Below are 20,263 nucleotides of genomic sequence, written 5' to 3' on the forward strand. Positions count from 1 at the left end.
CCAAGGATCCACCGGGGCAACTCGGCATACAACTCTTCCCAATTCCTGTAAATCTATGCGACTGCCTTCTGCTTTGCCTTCCACACCTTCCTATAATTAGGCCTGAATCCGTAAGTTGACTCAGTAGCTTCTTGCAACACTTTTATTGTAACCGCTGCATCCGTCCTGACCAATGGATATATCCTCGCACAGATTACGTGGTAATCGAGCTGTCGGTGGTCGCTCGAAATCGAAGTGGCCAGGCAAGTGTCCGGTCAATATTGCTCAATGGGGTTACATTCCCAGCAATTTATATAGTGTCCGGTCACACTTACGTCGTAGGGTCAACAGATTATCGAGTTTTCAACCTGGTACACGTGGTGGCAAGCCATGGTACTTTATCCAGAGAACCTCGTATCTCAGATAATTCAAATTCATAAGCCATATGAATAATTCAAAGATCATATCTTAACATTCTCAATCGATATCTCAGCATTCTCAACATTCTTAACATCATAATCATTCATCAATCCAAATCTCATTTCCAAATTCTTTCAAAAACCATATTTCAAAGAAAATCCTCATCATCCTTCTTTCTATTCTGTCCATTAACAATTCCAATTCAAAACATAATTCTTTCTTTGATAAATAAATCAATCTTAAAACATATAATGTGTAACACCCTCACTATCAGAAGTCACGCTTCCGGCTGCGCTACTCTGATAGCAAGAAATATTACGACTACTTTACATACTAAATAATAAAATAGGAGCCTGTGACTCGACACTATATCACTGAATTCTTCGAAAACCAGAAATAAATACTTTATCTTAAGAAAAATTCAGGCAGGCATAGATTCATACACAAGACTCCTTACATAATAACTCAATATATTATACATATAAAACATACAATTCCTATCCCTCTTACAAATTTGTAATAACAAAGACGAGGGAAGAAAATAATCTAATTAATACATCAACATATATAAACCAAACGCAGTATAACTCTTCTTAATGCTTCTTCATCCGGTTCCTGAAAAGGTAAAACTGTAGGGGGTGAGAACTTAACCACACGGTCTCACCACGGAGTTTCAAAGTTGTCATAAGAAGACATTTAATAAGAAAACTGTTTTCAAGCTCAGTGATTATCATTGCCTTATGAATCTTTTAAAACCAATAGAAAATCGTTCAAAACTTTTTCAAAGAAACAATGTTTAATCTTTCAGAAGTCAGAAACATTTCCTTTCTTATAAGAAAATCTCAATCAGAAACCAACCACGCAATCTGACAATACAGTCATTAATTCAGCACCAAAGTTCATTCTCAAATATAGCACGCCAGGACAAACACAGGCAAGACAGACAAGGAAAGCACAAGTAGGTAGCAGTTACAGCAAATAGTTCAAATAGCAATTAAGAACAGTTTAGCAATTAGGCAAACCAAAACAAGTTCAAACCCAAGCAAAGCATACAAATGCATATGATGCATGCCTGTCCTATGGCTGATGAGGCTCATCTGTCGGTTATACAGCCAACCCGACAAGTCTGAATTGTCCTTAGACTGTCCCCCGACGTGCATCCCCAAGAGTCTATGCATAGCTTTTTCTCAAATAATCAATATTGCTCATTGGGGGTAACATTCCCGGGAATTTATATAGTGCCCGGTCACACTTACGTCGTAGGGTCAACAGAGTACCGAGTTTTCAACCTGGTACACGTGGTGGCAAGCCACGGTACTTAATCCAGGGAACCTCGTGTCTCAGATATTTCAAATTCATAAGCCACATAAATAATTCATTCATCAATCCATATCCCATTTCCAAATTCATTCAAAAATCATATTTCAAATCAATCCTCATCATCCTTCTTTCCATTAATCAACAATCCCAATCAAAAACATAATTCTTGCTTTTCTAAATAAATCAATATTAAACATATAACGTTTAAGAACTAAATCTTTTTAAACAATTACTTCAAACAAAACTTCTAATTTTATAAAATTTCGGCAGCATCTCCTCTAAAACTCGGATTCTGCCACCCTTTTCGGGTTCCATCCAAACATTTCTCAAACCTTTTCTCATCCATTTCCAAATCTCAATCATCTTCCAAAACTCAACTATTTCCAATATTAAATTATTTTCAAAGTGAATCGATGCCAATAATAAATCTCTTTTTAAAATCAAACCAGCTCAAATACTAAATCACTTTTAAAGTCAAACTAACTCAAAATTAACCGTTTCTAACATTAATTCATTTTCATATTTCAAATCATGTCCAAAGCCGATTCGTTTACATTCTCAAAAACAGCTTCAAAACCAAGAAAGCCACTTTTCATAATAATCAAATAAATAACCTTTCAAACTAATTTCTTTTCAGCAGTCACAAACTACTCAAGCAATCAAGCAATCAGTCATTCAGTCCAGCAAACAACCACATTTATAAAACAATCATAATCACAGACATATGTTTCTCACATTAATATCTATTTATAACAACTCTGTAAGATAAAATGAATTTTAAGAAAACCCCTACCTCGGAAGTTGAACCCATAAACTAAAGGCGTCACAAGAATCATTCCTCTCCACCCGAAATAAACTGCAGCTTCAATCGCAGGTCTGCTCACTTCCTCAATAGCAGAAACGGTTTTAATTGCAACAGGCAATCCCGACAACTCAATCCTACAGTAAGAGTAAAATGGAACAGCCGCAATCCCGAGCTGACCCGGCGGCGGCTCCGACAGCGGCCAGAAACTCTGATGGTCCAACAGCAACCTTAAATTTGATATAAAATCATCGGAATTCAACCCTACAATACCAACAGCTCAGAGCCTCTAATAACTTATATTGGAATATCGATTTCAAAAGTTCTGGAAGTAAAAACGCTTACCAAGAAGGCAAAGGCGACAAACCCACTTATTCCAAATTAACAGCAATAGCAGCAATGGCATTAGAACCAGCAGTGATAACAGCAGCAACATCAACACCGAATAGTAACAATTTATTCTGACAAATTAAAATTAACATGAAGTGGATATTAGGTGAAACTAAAACCAACTGACATGGTGAATGAGGCAAAACAAGTTCAGTCTCACCATGAAAAGCAGCAAACCCTAACGAAACAGGGGCAGGGCAGAAGGAGTAGTGGTGGCTTTCCGGCGACTAGAGGCAGCAACGGCTTCAACGGCTTCAACCGAAACAGAACAAAATCAAAATCAACGGCAAAAACCTTGGAACAGTTCCGGCTAGCCCCATCAATGGCGACCTGAACCCTTTCTAGACGGCGGTTCCTGCGAGGGCTTCGTTCACCCCCTCTCCATGCGTTTCTTCTTAGCTCAGACCAGCGGCGGATTCGTCTCCACCAGCGGCAGCAAGGGCACCCGCCAAGGATGATGATGGCGAGCCTTGAGGCGACGGCGGCGACGGGGCTGACGGCGATGGCTTCACGAACGGCTACTGGCCCTGGTGGCGGTGGGTTCACAGCAGCGACGCGACGTTCCTTGCAAAGCCTTCCTCCCTCGCGCGTCTCTCTTTCTCTCACCTGCGAGCTCAACAGTAGCGGCCATGGAAGCTCCTCAGACGGCGGCGACGAATGGGTAGGGCGCGGCGACTTCCTTCCCCCCTCTGACCTCTGTTTCCCCCTTTTGCTTTTCTTTTTCCTGCGCCCCCTATCCTCTCTTCCCTTTCTTTTCTTTCTTTCCTTGTTTCATTGTTTCAGGGTGTAGTGTTTGTGCTTGTTGCGTGAGTGCCTTGTGTGAGTAGGGGTTGGGGAGTGTCGGTTAGCTAAGGTTGGGGTAGATTAGGGAATTTTTATTAAAAATAGGTATAGTAGTATAATTTTTATGAAATAAATAAAAGTAGGATAATAATAAAAATTAAATTAAATATAAAGTATCCATTTTTAAAATATCTTTTGATTAACAATCTTTAATTAATTTTAAATTGAATACCAATTTAATAAAAATTAGTGATAAATAAATTAATTCTCCTTCATTTATAAAATGAAGTTAAAAATCTAAATATTTAAAATAAGGCATATAAAATATTCACTATTTGTCAAATATGAGAATTTTAAATAATAAGAGTTTACTTAACTTTTATATAAAAATTTCTAAAATATAGTCTTAAATAAATATAATGCATCATAAATAATTAATTAATAACTTTAAAAAATTTAGAGGTCTTACATAATGTTTAAAAACAAATCTTTTTAATTAATAACTTCAAATGAAACTTCCAATTTTATAAAATTTCGACAGCATCTCCTCTAAAACTCGGACACTGCCACCCTTTTCGGGTCCCATCCAAACATTTCTCAAACCTTTTCTCAACCATTTTCAAATCTCAAACATTTTCCAGAGTTGAACCAGTTCCAATATCAAATTATTTTCAAATCAAACCAATTCCAACAATAAAACTCTTTTTAAAATCAAATAAGCTCAAATATTAAATCATTTATAAAATTAGATCAACTCAAAATCAAACCGCTCCCAGAATCAATTTATTTTCATATCTCAAATTATTTCTAAAATCGATTCATTTATATTACCAAGTAAACTCCAAAACCAAGAAAATCCACCTTTCATAATAATCAAGTAAATAACATTTCAAACCGATTTTTATCAACAACCATACATCACTCACGCAATCAAGCACCCAATAATCTAGTCCAACCAACCATCACATCCACAAGATAAATATAATCACAGAAGTATATCTTTTTGCATCAATATCTATTTATCACAACTCTGTAATATAAAATAGATTTTAAGAAAAACCCATACCTCAAAGAATCAAACCCGCACCGATTTTAACGCGATAAACCCTCTTTTCACCTTATTCTGCAGTAGCTACATCATGATTTGTATTCCAAGCACCCTCTGCTAACGGATAAGAACGAAAAGCAAAAGTAATAACTGCAAACACAGCAGCTCTAGGTAACAGACAGAATAAACACAACCAAGCAAGGCAAAGAGGAACATTATGCACTAATAAAACAGAGTCGGAATGGAGTATTATGGCGAGATAAAGCACAACAGAATTTTTCTTACCAGAAAAGAAACAAGAGAATGGGGAATGGAGAAGCTATAGCTTCGACAACATTTCCTTTCAACAATCAGAACGGCAAATAAGGGCACAACCGAGCAGAAATGGCAAGCCAGTGGCGGCGGTAGCATTAATCTGAGTGATTAAGCCAACAGAGACACCAACAATAATCAAAACAGTGGAATAGAATAGAAGCAGAACATATTTTAAGTAAGGAAGAAGCAGAGTTACCGGTGGATGTTCTGATTTCGACAGCGACGGAGCACAGTGGTGGCAGGACGTTCCTCCTGCGACGGTGGTTGGGCAGTGGCGGAGCTCCCACGAAGCCCCCTGTTCTATCACCTATACGCGTTTCCTCTCCCTTAGCTCAAACTGGCGGCGGATTCGACCCCATCGACGACGGCAAGGGCTCGGGCCGAGAACGACGACGGCGAGGATCGAGGCGACTGCGGTGACTTCACACAGCACGGCGGCGTGGCGGTGGTGCGACGTCAACAACAGAACACAACTCCTCTCCCTTCTCGCGTTCTGTTCGACGGCGCTCTCTCTCCCTCTTCCCTTCGGCGGCGACAACGAGAAGCATGGCAGTTGGGCGAGGCGGCGGCGGCGCCAGTCACGATCTTCCTCTCCCTTCAGATCTCTCTCTTCCCCGTTTCTCCTCCTCTGCGGATCTGTTTCCCTCTTCCCCTTTTCTCACCCTCTCCGTTCTTCCCTTTCTTTCTTTCCTTTCTTTTCTTTATTTCTAGGGCTGCACATGGATCGGATAATATCCACATATCCACGGTAATTATCCGCATTTAATCCGAATTTTGCGAATATTATCCGATTCGCAGAGCCATCGGATTGCGAATTTAGCAGTGATATCCGCATATCCGATCCGCATATCCGCATATCCGCATGTCTCATATAAATAGCATAGTTTAAGAAAGTAAACCTTAATGTGATATGAATTTTAGTGTGTTGTTTTATGAATTTTATGATATCTTATTTTTAATTTTTTATGTTGTACTTCAACTTAGAATAATTAAACTTAAATCTTGTGTTATTATTTTTTTTTTTTTGTTATTCAAGAGAACTTTTATTGATAATATTTTAGGAGTAAATAGGCTCAAATAAGTGAAAAATGAATTTTATGGATTTTTTTTTCATAAAAATAGCCAAATAGAATTTTAAAATAGTTTTTTTAAATTATGAGAATATACCTGATATCTAATCCGATCCGATCCGCAAGTATGCGGATCGGATCGGATCGGATCTGGCCTGAAAAAATGCGGATATCGTATCCGATCCGATCCGATGAGTACAGTGCGGATCGGATAGAATTTTAGGCTATATCCGATTCGATCCGATCCGTGTGCAGCCCTAATTATTTCTTTCTTTGATTTTCCTGAAGCTGCTGAGTAGTGGGTTTTGGGGAAGGAAGGTTACTGGCGGCGGGTAGTATTAGAAAAGTTAGGATTTTGTTTTTAATTTAATCAAATTAGGATATAGAATATTAATTTGAAATCTAATTTGATCTTTAAAATTATTTTAAAAATATTATTTGTGGTATAAAAATACTAATTGATTTTCAATAAATTATCCTAATTGAAAATTCATGGTAATATAATTAATTTTTTCTTTATCTTTAACTTAAAATATTAAATGATATTAATTAAATTATCTAAAATCAAATCATATAAAATTCATATTATTTCATAACTACCAATTTTATAATTTAAATATAGAAAATAATTCAATAATTATAAAATTAGACAAAATTCTAATTTAAATAGCCAAACCTCATTATTTTTCGAATTTCTAAAACTTTAACAACAAATAGAAAAATAATCCATAAGTATAAAGTTTGGATAAAAACTTTAATTTATTTCAAATCCAATTAATTGCCTTTAATTATTTTTACTAAAAATAATTTTTAAAATTAAAACTATAAATAAATATATAATTTGAGATTAATTCAAAATAGGACTTTTCAAAAGTCTTGGGTCTTACAGTTGTTGGTGGGCCCCAGAACTGGATGGCCCCTAAGGTGCAGTTGGGGCCACTGGAGTCTCCGCCTCACTATCTTCCGATATGTGATCGGGCTCATCGTCCGAATCATCTTCCCGTATCGCGTCCTCAACGTGATCCAGCTCACCACCACCAACAAGACCAGTAATCAAACCAGGTGACTTAGCTGCCAGTGCTAGAACAAGTGAAGGTGCAGCTAAGAGACAACCAGGTGCAACGACACGCATCGAAGTCGAAGCACCCCCCACTGTCGTCGACTGAGGATTTGGCGCTGAAGCCCCGGAACTGTCGACACGGTCTTCCAACTTGGCAAACAACTCGTGTATTCTCACCTCCGAAAAACTCCGCCGACAATGAAACAAGACCTCCATGTCTTCATCCGACCCTACCACAAATAATTTATACTGCACACCACTTGACACAACCACCATCGGAATCTTGTAGAATACCTTCTTCACCAACTTGGCCCCACACAACCCTGCCTTCTACAATATGTTCCTCTTCAGATCTAACAAAGTATCAATCAAACGGATAAAAATGCTTAGCGATTCTTTATCAGTGAACTTAGCACCATGCCTATTACCTTTTTTTTTTATTTTACCAGAGCAGTGGACTAGAACCAATAAGCTCTCCTCACTATCCATTTGTGAAAGTGTGAAAATAACTCTCCTCAAATGCCACACTCCCTATCTTGAGTGGTATATATAGACGAATTTGACAAAGCATAAACCGCTAGATCCCTGTAGCGGTTTATGCACGTTTGCATCATCACACATAAACTGCGACACCCCTACCACGGATTATGTGATGATTTGCTTCGAACGTAATCCGTGATACCCTGTAGCGGATTACGTGCATTCGTAAACTGCGAAACTCCTGTCGCGATTTACATAGTTTATAGAAAAAATACATTTCGGTATCCATTTTGCAAAATGTGTATCCTGGTAAATTTGGAGGCCAGTTTATTTATTTCAGTAAATTGCCCATAAATAAATCAAATTTGATTAAAAATAAACTAAACAAAAAATACAAATTAAAACAGAGGGTAATTTACCAAAATAAATAATTTGACTTCCAATTTTACCAGAATACACATTTTGCAAAAACGGATACCAAAATGCATTTTTTTCATAAACTATGTAAACTGCGACAGGGGATCCATGGTTTACAAATGAACGTAAACCGCTACAGGGGTCTCGCAGATTACGTTCGAAACCAAACTGCACATAATCCACGATAGGGGTGTCGCGGTTTATATGTGAATTACAAACGTGCATAAACCTATACCCCTACAATGGTTTATGCTGATATGCAAAATGGCTAAAAATCGCGGTAGGTGTCTCGCAGTTTCTATGTATATGTGTTTCTTTCTTCCAGCTGAACATTTTTCCAAGCTAGACCTTCAACCTTAGCATAATTTTCACCAGGTTCAGTGCTTCACCCATGTCTGACATCTCATCATGGATAGAGAAAAGGGGGTTGTTAAGAACAGGTTTAGATTTAGTTTTTTATTTTCATTTTTTTAAAATAATTTTTATTTTCAATTTTTTACATTTAATTTTTTTTAAAAGATACCTTATTTCTAAATTTTTTTATTTCGTTCTACCTGAATTAAAAGAGTTATGGTGAATAATAGATTAACTTACTAGTCTTATTTTTTAATGGTTGATCCATATAAATGCAATTAATTATTTTGATATTGTAATTTATTTCATATTTGATATTATATAAAAATAAATTGTTCTTAAACTTGAAGGAAGATTCAGGAGCATCATTGAGATTCTCTTGATCAAATGACAGAAAATTTAGCCAATGAAATGAGTCAACAATTAGAGAAGACATAGCCTGACAAAGGAAAAGCATATGGAACCAAGAGGTTACCAGCCAAAAACTAAGCAAAACCACATTAATTTATATTAATAATTAATTTTAAATTTTTTAAATTCAAAATTTAAAAAATTTAAAATTGATTAAGTAAACCTAATTAAAACCTATAAAAACCTTCATCTTCTCTCTCACATTAACCTACCTACCTCCAACAATCACACACACAGACCTCTCTCACACCGTCAAGCCCTCTCTGCTTCTCACCGTGACCCACTCCTCCGATCGCTTCCGCTTCCAGCCGAAACTGTCTTTACCAGATCAGGAGCTCGTGAACCTTATGTTCGGACTCGGGTTCGGATTTCGGAGCTTCTGCGCGTTAGCGCACGTGACTTCTCCCTCGGAGCCGGCGTCAATAGCGACAGGAACAGGCGCGTCGAGACCGAGTAGCTCCGGCATAGGCCTGAGGGAGCCTCCTCGGAGCACCGTTTCAACGGCGGCCTAGCACATGTGTCCGTTTCCAGTCCACAGTAGTTCAATGTCACCGTTAAGCGGGTTAACCGTTTGCCCACATGCTTCGAAAAGTAGAGACTGAAAAAGAGCTGCACAAAATATATGTTCTTGCTTTTGAAAGTGGACTTGGTTGGAGGGTACTATGATGCAGGTGATCATGTGAAGTTTGGATTGTCAATGGCTTTCACAGTAGTTGTACGGTAGTAGCATCATCATGATGTTGCTCTCTGCATTTTGGGATATTAGGTGCCGTTTTGATGATTAAAGAGACTGCAAACTACACAATTACAGAAATATAAAAAAAACATTCATTTAATATGAAAAAAATATCTTAATACTTAACAAAAGAAATATCCAGTTATATTTTAGCAAAAATAATTAAATATCTATAAAATTTAAAAAAATATGAAATTCTTAAAGAAATAGAGACATTCACATTTGCAATACAAAAAAATTCGAAAAATATATAAAATAACATCCATTTAGTATGAAAAAGAAACATTCTAATACTTAGCAGAAGAAACATCCATATATATTAACTCGTAGAGATTTTGGATTCACCAAAGATATTTTGGCTGGTTTTTGGCTAATACCCTTTTGGTTGGAAAATCAAACAATGTGGTGGGACTAACACCAAGGACATAGTGATGCATGGTGATGCAGAACAAGAAGATGGAGAGATGTAGATGCCAACGATGACAGTGCAAGGAAGGAAGAACCTCATCTGTAGCAACTAAGCATGACCAAAAAAAGGCTTGAAAACACTCCGATCAACTAAATTATTATTTCACCCCAAAAAGGGTCGCGATTTATGTACATTTGTAATTCATATACAAACCGCGACACCTCTATCGCGGATTATGTGCAGTTTGGCTTCGAACGTAATACGCGAAACCCCTGCGTTTACGTTCATTTGTAAACCGTGAGTATTCTATCGCGGTTTATATAGTTTATGGAAAAAATGTAGTATCCGTTTTGTAAAATATGTATTCGATAAAATTGGAAGTCAAATTATTTATTTTGGTAAATTGTCCTAAAACAGAATTAAGATTCTAAACTAAGATTTAAAACAAAACTAAAAAATGACTAATTTGTGGTCAAATAATAGAATAAAAAATTATGTGAAATAGAATGTGACCTAACAAAATAAAAGATATTATGAATAAAAAATGTTAACCAAGTAATATTGTATGAAACACTTTTAATTTATCTTTAAATATATGATATATGAAAATCAGCGTAAAACTAATATATTTATCTAAAAAAAGTTACAAAACAAATTATTAATGATATATATCAATTAAATAATATTATAAATAAATATTTTAATTTATTATTTCATAATATCATTTTTTTAAAAATGCATGTATGCATGTAATGAATTCTCTATTTATGTTTGTTAAAAGTTGAGACCGAATTACAAATCAGAGTACAATATATCACAGAGTACATAGTTAGTATTAAACCATATAAATTGAGACTATTTTTGCCTTGTCTTCATCCCTTCTAAAGTATATCTTTTTTTTTTCCTTAAAAATTGATTCATTCTTAATTTTCTATGTAAATCATACGAAGGCAAAAAATATATACTCTATCTACTTTCAGTCTTTTATTACTGTGCCTTAATCCAGTATAAATAAACATCTTTTATATTACCAAAAATTGTTGAAAAGTTATAACCACTTTTCATAGTTATCATAAAAATGGAATTTTTGGTAGGATTAATTATGAGTCATTTTTTTTTTGTAATTTTTTGAAGACAAAAAAAATAAAAGTAATACATAATTAATTTAATAAATAAAAAATGATACAGAGAGATAAAAAAATTAATAAAAATAAACAAAGATCTGAAAGAAGAGAATGGAATAAAATAGAAAACAAAGAGATTGGAAATTATACGTAAAATAGAAAAGTAACCGCAACAGGAATGAAAAAAAAGTTAATTGGTAATTTACTTTTTTGATTTTTTTTTCAAAATAAAGAGTCATATCAGTTACTCTTTATTAACAGGGTTAAGATGGGAAAACAGAAATTAGACACCAAATTCTTCTATTCCCTTTATTTTTCTTATTATCATAAAAATGGAAGAAATTTGGTATAGTTAATTATGAGTCATTTTTTTTTTTTACAATTTTTTGAAGACAAAAAAAAAGTAACACATAATTAATTTAATAAATGGAAAAAGATACAGAGAGGTAAAAAAATTAATAAAAGTAGACAAAAACCTAAATGAAGAGAATAAAATAAGAAAGAAAACGAAGTGATCGAAGTTATCCATAAAATAGAAAAGTAACCATAATAGAAATGAAAAAAAAAAAGTTAATTGGTAATTTATTTTTTTGACCTTTTTAAAAATAAAAGGTTATATCAGTTACTCTTTATTAATAGGGTTAAGATAAAAAAACGAAAATTGGATACCAAATTCTCCTATTACCTTTATATATTGTTATAGATATAAAAAATTTCTATAAAAAATTTATTAAAAAATTCTTATTTTGAGTTTTTATTTTTTAAAATGAACTAACATGACCATATTATTAAAAATCAGATTGAAATTAATCCGTTTTATCCAATTAATTAAGAATTGGCCATCAAATTAGTTCGATTTAATATATATTGTTTGACAGAAAATTAATTAAAAATAAAAAAAAATTGATTACCTAATTAAACTGATATATATTTTAACAGTTAATCGATTCAAAATAATAAACTACAAAAAAAATTAAATCTATTTTTTAAATATTTTATATATATTAATATATTAGTTTATTATATCCCATTAAATCCTAATTAAATTTCGATTATATTTTTTAATATCTAATTTCACTGCTTAGATGACCCGTTTGATTTTCAAACCTCAAACATTTGAAACTACTAATAAAAATAAAATAGTCACAAAAAAAAAACTAATAAAAATAAAATGGTAACAAATGAGTTCAATTTTTACAATTAACGCGCTTAACGTTGTCATGTCCCTGTGAGCTGTGAGAATGAACCTCACAACAACCGCATCCTGCATTTCTCAACATTTTTTACTAAGAGGGAGCTCCTTCTTACTCTTCTTCTCACAATTTTTCTTTCGAGCAACTTATCAAACACTAGTGGTGCATTGTTGATGGCTCAAGAGTTGGACTTGGAGCTTCACAGATACACTGATTCCAAGGAAGGTTACACTCTTCTTATACACTCTTCTTGGACTAAGGAAAAATTATTTACCCATTTTTTTAGCATTCAAAATTACTATTAACCTTAATCTTTGATAAGCTTTTTCTACTGTGAAGAATTGCGTATGTTTGTTTTCCTCTCTGTTTGGTATGATGTGTTGGAAAATGATTCAATAGAGTTAAATGGAAATGGAATGAGGTGGGTAAAATATTGAGTTTAAAATCTATATGTTTTCCTCTCTGTTTGGATTTTGATCCCAATGAAAAATTTTGGACAAGATCTCCTCCTTCTAAGATAACACCTTGATTTTAGGTTTCAAGATTAAGTACTACTTTATTCATATTAACTGCCTTCAATATCTTCACTATGTCTCTCCATTTTACTACTTTAACGTATACGACCTCACTACAATATTGTATTTGAATTTTGGTTTTACATTTAAACTTCTATTTAATTTAAATCAATATTTTATGCCTTTTGTTCTTGAGAGTCTTTTGTTTTAATTAAAAACTATCTAAATTTACATAATACAAAAAGATAAAAAAAATCCTAGAATGAAATTTTAAAACTGAAATTTGAAAATGAAATCTTTTAATTTTTATCCATAATATAATATAAATTAAATTGACACACTCTATCTTAAAAAGTGAAGCTTATATAATGCCTTCTCATAGTCTTTTGCTTTAATTAAAACTATCTACATTTACATAATACAAAAAGATTTTAAAAAAAAATCCTAGAATGAATTTTTAAAATGAAATCATTTAATTTTTTCATAAAAATTGCTCGCCCTAGACTTCTCCATAAAATTAAATTGACACTCTCTATCTTAAAAAGTGAAGCTTACATAAATAAATACTATATCTAAAAATAGGAAACCAAGAAACAAGAAGAAGAAATAGGAAACCAAGAAAGAAGAATGAGTGACGAACAATCAGATTCTGCAATGATGAATCCGTGGGATATCAGAGACCCGTGGGATATGATAGACTTTGATGCCGATGAACCACGGCAGTTTCAGTTTGAGTCTCCGCCTCTGCCTGAGCCCGTCTGGAATGGGGACGAAAACAATGTAGGTGATCCCCAGCCCCAGCCGTGTGCCATGGACGTTAGTGGTAATCAACCACCTCAGCCGGTTATTGATGAGTGTTTTCCGGAAGCTATGAAGAGGACAGAACACTATTATGGAAGCCATCAACCACTTCAGTCTCAGCCTCAGTCATGTGCCATTGACGTGTGTGGTAATCAACCACCTCAGCTACCGTCTCAGCCTCACCCTTGGTCTTGGCCACTTCAGTCTGAACCTCAGCCGTGTGCCATTGACGTGTGTGGTAATCAACCTCCTCAGCTACCATCTCAGCCTCAGTCTTGGTCTCGGCCACTTCAGTCTCAGCCTCAGCCATGTGCCATTGACATGTGTGGTAATCAACCACCTCAACTACCGTCTCAGCCTTAGCCGTGTGCCTTTGGCATGTGTGGTAATCTACCACCTCAGCCTCAGCCTTGGTCTTGGCCTCGGCCTCAGCCTCGGTCTGGCCTTGGCCTCAGCCTTGTTCTCAGCCTTGGTCTCGGTCTCGGCCTCGGCTTCTTTCTGAGTCTCGGCCTCCGTCTCAGACGAATATAGTAAGGACAGCGACGGATGACTTTTTCGCTGACACGTGGTTATCCCCCACCTCAGCCTCAGCCTCACCCTCAGACTGAGTGGGATACCAGGAACATGTTAGAGCTGATTCCCAATGTCGGTGGTCATCAACCACTTCAACCTCAACTCGGGTCTGGACTTGGGAGGAGAACAAAGCTTTTGAGTCAGTTATTACCAGTTGTTTTCAGGATGCTCTACACAACCACTGGGAGGCAGTGGCTGCTCGTCTCCCCGGCAGGACCCCGGCACAGCTGCAAGAACGCTTTCAGAAGCTGATGAACGACATCAGTGCCATCCATAACGGTTATCCTACAAACACTCCTCTCAATGCTGCATCTAATAACATGACCATCATGATGGAACACAACCCTCTCTCCATCATCAATCCACCACCACCACCATTACCACCTTATTCGACCGATCATCAACATCACAAGTCGGTATTCTCAATATTTTCATTCTCTTCTTATTTCGCAAGGTTTATTTCTCGTATTCTTTCTTTCTTTTTGTTTACTTATTCTATATTTCCTTTTTCTTGTAAGTTTTATGAACAAACCTAATAAACAATGAACTTTTTTTCCCTTTGATTTGTTTTTGAAATAAATAAAATATTTTGAAATGGAGATGATCAAATATATAAATATTTTTCTTTACATGAAATTCATTGATTATCAAATATTTTGTTTATTATCATGGTAGGGAGGAGGTACTGCTGGCTGCAGAGGAGGAGGTCGTGCCAACTGCAGGGGAGGAGGCAGCACCAATGAAGACAGGATATCATTGGACCAAAGATGAACATAGGTATTTATGATTATATTACTTTTTTTTGCCTCTTATTTATTTATTTATTTATTTTGGTGACTGAAATAAATTAAATAAAGAAAAACAGAACAAACAAAATAAGGAACTGCTTAAATAGAGGGACAGTCCCGTTTAAGACCACTCTTAAACTCCTCCCAAGGTGAAAGAAGCTCCACATGTGAAAGTTGTAACTTCATCGCCATCTTTTCTATAGTATCTGCCACCGTGTTTGCATCTCGCATAATCAAACGAAAGTCAACACGCCAATTCCAATGTATGATATCTCTTATTTTTAGCACCAATGGATCAATAAACCCAAAACCATCTTGAGTAACAAGATTAAATGCTTCCACACAATCCGTCTCACAAATAACATCTTGTTGACCCACATCCCAAGCTAAGAGATATCATTTCCAAATGGCAAACAATTCTCCTTGAAGAATACTATTACTCTCAATCATTCCCAAACACCCCCTTTGCCAACTCCCATTACAATCTCTAATAACACAAGCAAAACCAATACTATCACTCGAACCAAAATAACTAGCATCACAATTAATCTTAAAAGTACCAATGGATGGGGGATTCCAAAAACCATTTAGAGTAGATGGAAGGGACATACGTTGTGATTCAAAAATATTCCTAAAATCCTTTTCTGAAGTTAATGCCAGACAAATCACTTTTTTCCAGAGGCCAAGTTTCATGAGGATTAAAGATGTCATTATTCCTTGCTCGCCATATCCACCAAAGTCCCGAAAAGAACTTGAACGGATGCTCTCTGCTATGATACAAGAACCAGTTCTTCAAATCCAAAGCATGACAAGAAATATCCAACCTATGCCAGACAAGCTGAGCTTTTGGACAATCCCGAATACAATGTGAAACCGATTCTTGGCTAGAAAGACATCTTGGACAACTATCCGATGACGATATCCCTCTTCTAAAGCGAAAACTTGCAGTAGGAAAAGCCTCCTTAAGACACAACCAAGCCAAAAACTTATGCTTTTCTGGAACAAGCTGACGCCAAAGCCAAAGCCAATTTTCCGGAACATCCCTCTTATTTATTTATTTATTATCTAGTTGAATATTGGTATTTAAAAAAAAAGTAAAACAACTAATATCAACATATAGGAGCTCTTCTCTTGATTTAGATATATCCCTAACTTGTCCATGATGATTGTCTGTTGTCTACAATATATAAGTTTAGCACCTCTTTTTTGTAAGATTGACTTCACTGCTCCTTGTTAATTAAAGCTAGGGATGAGCACAGGTCGGTTTGGTTTGGATTTATAATAAAATTAGAATCGATCCGATCAAAAATTCAAAATATAATTGGTTTGGTTTGGTTCGAATTTGTATTTTTTTGTACATGTACCCGAACTAAACCAAACCGATTAAAAACAGATTGGTTCGGTTCGGGTAATTGGGTACCCAATGACTTTGAAATTCAACAAGTACAATAAACATGTAACATCAATAGAAATAATCCAAACATGTTAAACACCAAATACATTAAAAACTAAACTCATTAAAATCCAAACATATTAATAATGAATAATCATTGTCTAATGGAAAAGCCATATATATATTTTTTATTTTTTTATTTAATTAATATATGATCGGGTTCGCGGGTTGGTTCAGGTTCTGCACCTAAAATCGATACCCGAACCAATCACTAACAAAAACCATCGGTTTGGTTCGGATTGGATCCGATTAACCGTTGATTTCAGAACCAATTTAATTAGTTCGATTTGGGTTCGGACGGGTAATCGGATATCCGCTACCCGTGCTCACCCCTAATTAAATCTTTTATAAATTAGTGTTTTTGTGTATCAATAACTAGCAATTTGAACGAATTCTAAAGTAATTTTTTGTTGATTGTTAAATTTATTTTGTTTCTGATGGGAACGAAAAACCAAAAAAAAATTGCTTGATATCGTTACTAATTAAATAGTTTATGTTTTTGTTTAAAATTTTTTAGTATAAAATTTGTTAATAATTATTTCAAAAATCATATTTTGGTAGGTTATTTTTTAGAGGGTACCAACAAGAAGGTTCACACTGGACAAAAATTTCAGAATATTATGTCAAAACAAAAACTTCTAGTCAAATTTCCAGTCATGAAATATTTTTATATCAAAAAGAATTAGCAAAAGCTAAGGAAAAGCATTTTTGATATAATTTAATCATCGTAAGTCATTTCTTTACTCTCAATTAGTTAGTCTAATTCAATTTCCACTAATATAGAAAATATTCAATTGACTATTTTAAACTGTTTTAAGTTATTATCCATGATAGTTATACTATTTTAATTGCTTTTCAATGTAAAAATTGTGTCCTAATCCGAGGTTTTTAATAGATGGAGAATTTGCTTATAGGAGGAAGAACATGTGCAACCTAAATAAAAATCTTTAGACCATTTACATGTTCTTCCTCCTATAAGCAAATCCTCCATCTATTAAAAACCTCGAATTAGGGCACAATTTCTAAATTGAAAAGCAATTAAAATAATGTAACTATCATGGATAATAACTTAAAAGAGTTTAAAATAGCCAATTGAATATTTTCTATATTAGTGGAAATTGAATTAGACTAACTAATTGAGAGTAAAGAAATGATTTACGATGATCAAATTATATCAAAAATACTTTTCCTTAGCTTTTTTTCCTTCTGCTAATTCTTTTTTATATAAAAAATATTTCTGAACATGACTGAAAATTTGACTAGGAGTTTTTTGTTTTGACATAATATTCTGAAATTCTTGTCCAGTGTAAACCTTCTTGTTGGTACCATCTAAGAAATAACCTACCAAAATATGATTTTTGAAATAACTATTAACAAATTTTATACTAAAAGTTTTTAAACAAAAACTATTTAATTAGTAATGATATTTTTAGATATCAAATAATTTTTTTTATTTTCAGTCCAACCAGAAACATTATTATGCCAACCACGGTCAAAACAAAATAAATTTAACAATCAACAAAAAATTACTTTAGAATTTGCTCAAATTGCTAGTTATTGATGCACAAAAATACTAACGTATGAAAGCTTTAATTAACAAGAGAGCGGCGAAGTCGATCTTACAGAATCGTAAGTATTCAACATTGAGCTATTACCGATATAAGCTATGTTCGACTCGCCTTTCCAATTTCCGAGTTTGAGAACATGACCTACTACCAATGAAAATAGGTTAATTTCCTAGACGTCAAATTTAATGAAACAACGAAAATGAAGAAGAAAAAAACGACGACTGCAAACAATATACGAACCATATTGTGAAGATCGGAGTTGAATCCATAGGGTTTGGGAGAAACAGCGGTAGAGACGACGATAGCCACAGATCAAGGCATTCATTCTCTTCTGTCACAAACCAAACATCAAATCAAAGACCCCAAAACACGAAGGAAACACTTAATCAAAGAGATTAAAGATCCAGTACCAAACAAAGTAACAGATCACAGAAATCCTTGCACGAGGAGAGCGCTTCATGAGATCTCGGCCTCACATCTCTCACCAAGGTTGTTGACGTTCGTTCGCGCCTGAAGCCCGCAACATAGACTGTAGTCGCTCATCATCGCCCTAATCTTATCCGTCGAAACAAACCGGCGCCATCCCCATGTTTTTTCTCTCAGACGAAAAACAAGATTAGCTCGGTGGGTTACGGTTTGCACATGGAGCTTGAGGAAATGCGGGTTTCGGTGGGTTAGGATTTGCCTGAGACCAATAAAAAGTGCCTTAATGGTCAAACGAGATAAAGACAACTATGATGTGGGTTATCGAAGAGAGAACGAAGGATAAGATGGGATTTAGGGATTTCAAGCGAGAGAGAGTGAGCCGAGGAGACGACCTAAAGCAAAAGATAGATAACAGAAGGAGAATGTAATGTGTTTACATTACTCAACCTTTCAATTTTTTTAATCTGAGAAATTGAGACTGACGCGAGCCACGGTCATTATACAAGTAATAGATCAGGCACAAAGGTAATTTTGACTCCTAAGACAAAAAAAGGGCACAAATGTGAATTTGACACTCAATTTGGTTGTGACAAAAAACATCAGAAAAACATAAAAAAAAAAAAAACCAGTAGTAAGAAAATAGGTAACAACTTCTCAACATACAAAATGAGGAAGGCAGCAATTGAAATTAAACCATATCAAGCCACAAAGGTAAAAAATAAAATGAAAAATAATAAAAAAAACAGAATAATATGAATGAAGAGTCATACCTAGTAATGCCACCGCCGCCACTGCAAACACCAGCAGAGCGGACCATCAAAAGCAAATCATCATCCATCACGCCTATCACACATAAAAGAGGGAAACAAAATATGCATTGATACAATAAGTACCCAAGAAAATAAAAACCAAAAGATCAAAGAAATAATAAAGAATAAAATAAAGGAACCCAGCGGTTGAAATTACACCATACAGATTTTTAAAGAATTTTCCACTGTTTTAACACAATAGTTTTTCGAACTTGAATGCATAAATTGGTCAAATTAAAACCGCACTTGTTCACTGATTTTGAAAAGCTTTTAGCATATTCAAACTCAAGATTAAAAATCCGAAGAATACACCCAAACTTATAACAAAGAACAAAAGGAACCTTGAAATCTTTGAATGAGAAAATATCAAAAACTGAAATTTGAAAGCATGTCATTTCACTAATTAGGCAGTATCCAATTCAAGTGACTAATCGAAGCCACTAAGTTTTTGTTAAACTGATTTGAATATACAAATACTACACTCTTATGTTATTGCAATTATTCTAGAATTTTCAGCCTGGAATAAAATCTACAAACAACAAAGGAAAACCGAGAACACAGAATCAAACACAATTTCAGAATTTTCACACCCGGAAGAAAGGGTCCAAATCATTAACCAAAAGTAAGAACAAATTATACAGAAATTTGAGACCTTCTTATGAGTAAAAATTTATTTGAGAAACTTTAAAGCGTGTCATTTCCAGCACCTTAAATCAGTTAGGAAATTGAAGATATTTTAGAATTTTCACATACAAATAAAAGCCCCAAAGAACACAGTAAAACTGAAAACAAATAAGATAGGGAAATATCAACACTCACACTCCACACATGTGTAGTAGTAAACTCAATTTATGTTTCTAGTCAACATCATATAAAACTTTTAGTTAAAGAAAAGTTCAAAAAGCATCTGAACCAGCATAATTAAATCTGTGCATTGAACAGTTATTATCCAATTCAAATGACTAATTAAAGTGACTAAAATTTTGCTATAGAAACTTATTCAACAAAACTATCAAAAT

The 20,263-nt window shown here is 34.6% G+C and overlaps 1 protein-coding gene across 14 annotated transcripts; it reads right to left on the reverse strand.

The window, feature by feature from the left end:
- Positions 1-809: 809 nt before the first annotated feature.
- Positions 810-18,889, reverse strand: LOC107624485 (uncharacterized). 14 transcript variants are annotated; one of them, XR_015880953.1, is made up of 4 exons: positions 18,420-18,889; positions 18,250-18,340; positions 18,097-18,150; positions 810-1,014 (listed from the first exon to the last, which is right to left on the reverse strand). XR_015880953.1 is itself a non-coding variant. In XM_016326975.3 (4 exons), exons 2-4 carry the CDS (start codon positions 2,955-2,957, stop codon positions 1,004-1,006), a joined length of 375 nt encoding a protein of 124 aa, XP_016182461.1. In that variant the 5' UTR covers positions 2,958-2,982; positions 3,072-3,664; the 3' UTR covers positions 815-1,003. The 14 variants fall into 14 exon arrangements, 1 of the variants encoding a protein (XP_016182461.1); XR_015880957.1 differs by having other exon boundaries at positions 18,097-18,153; XR_015880965.1 differs by lacking the exons at positions 18,097-18,150; positions 18,250-18,340; positions 18,420-18,889 and adding exons at positions 4,761-4,856; positions 5,028-5,157; positions 5,254-6,675.
- Positions 18,890-20,263: the final 1,374 nt, after the last annotated feature.

The sequence above is a fragment of the Arachis ipaensis genome, chromosome B10 (assembly GCF_059453495.1).
Source record: "Arachis ipaensis isolate K30076 ecotype BB chromosome B10, ASM5945349v1, whole genome shotgun sequence".
In the NCBI taxonomy this organism is placed as follows: Eukaryota; Viridiplantae; Streptophyta; class Magnoliopsida; order Fabales; family Fabaceae; genus Arachis; species Arachis ipaensis.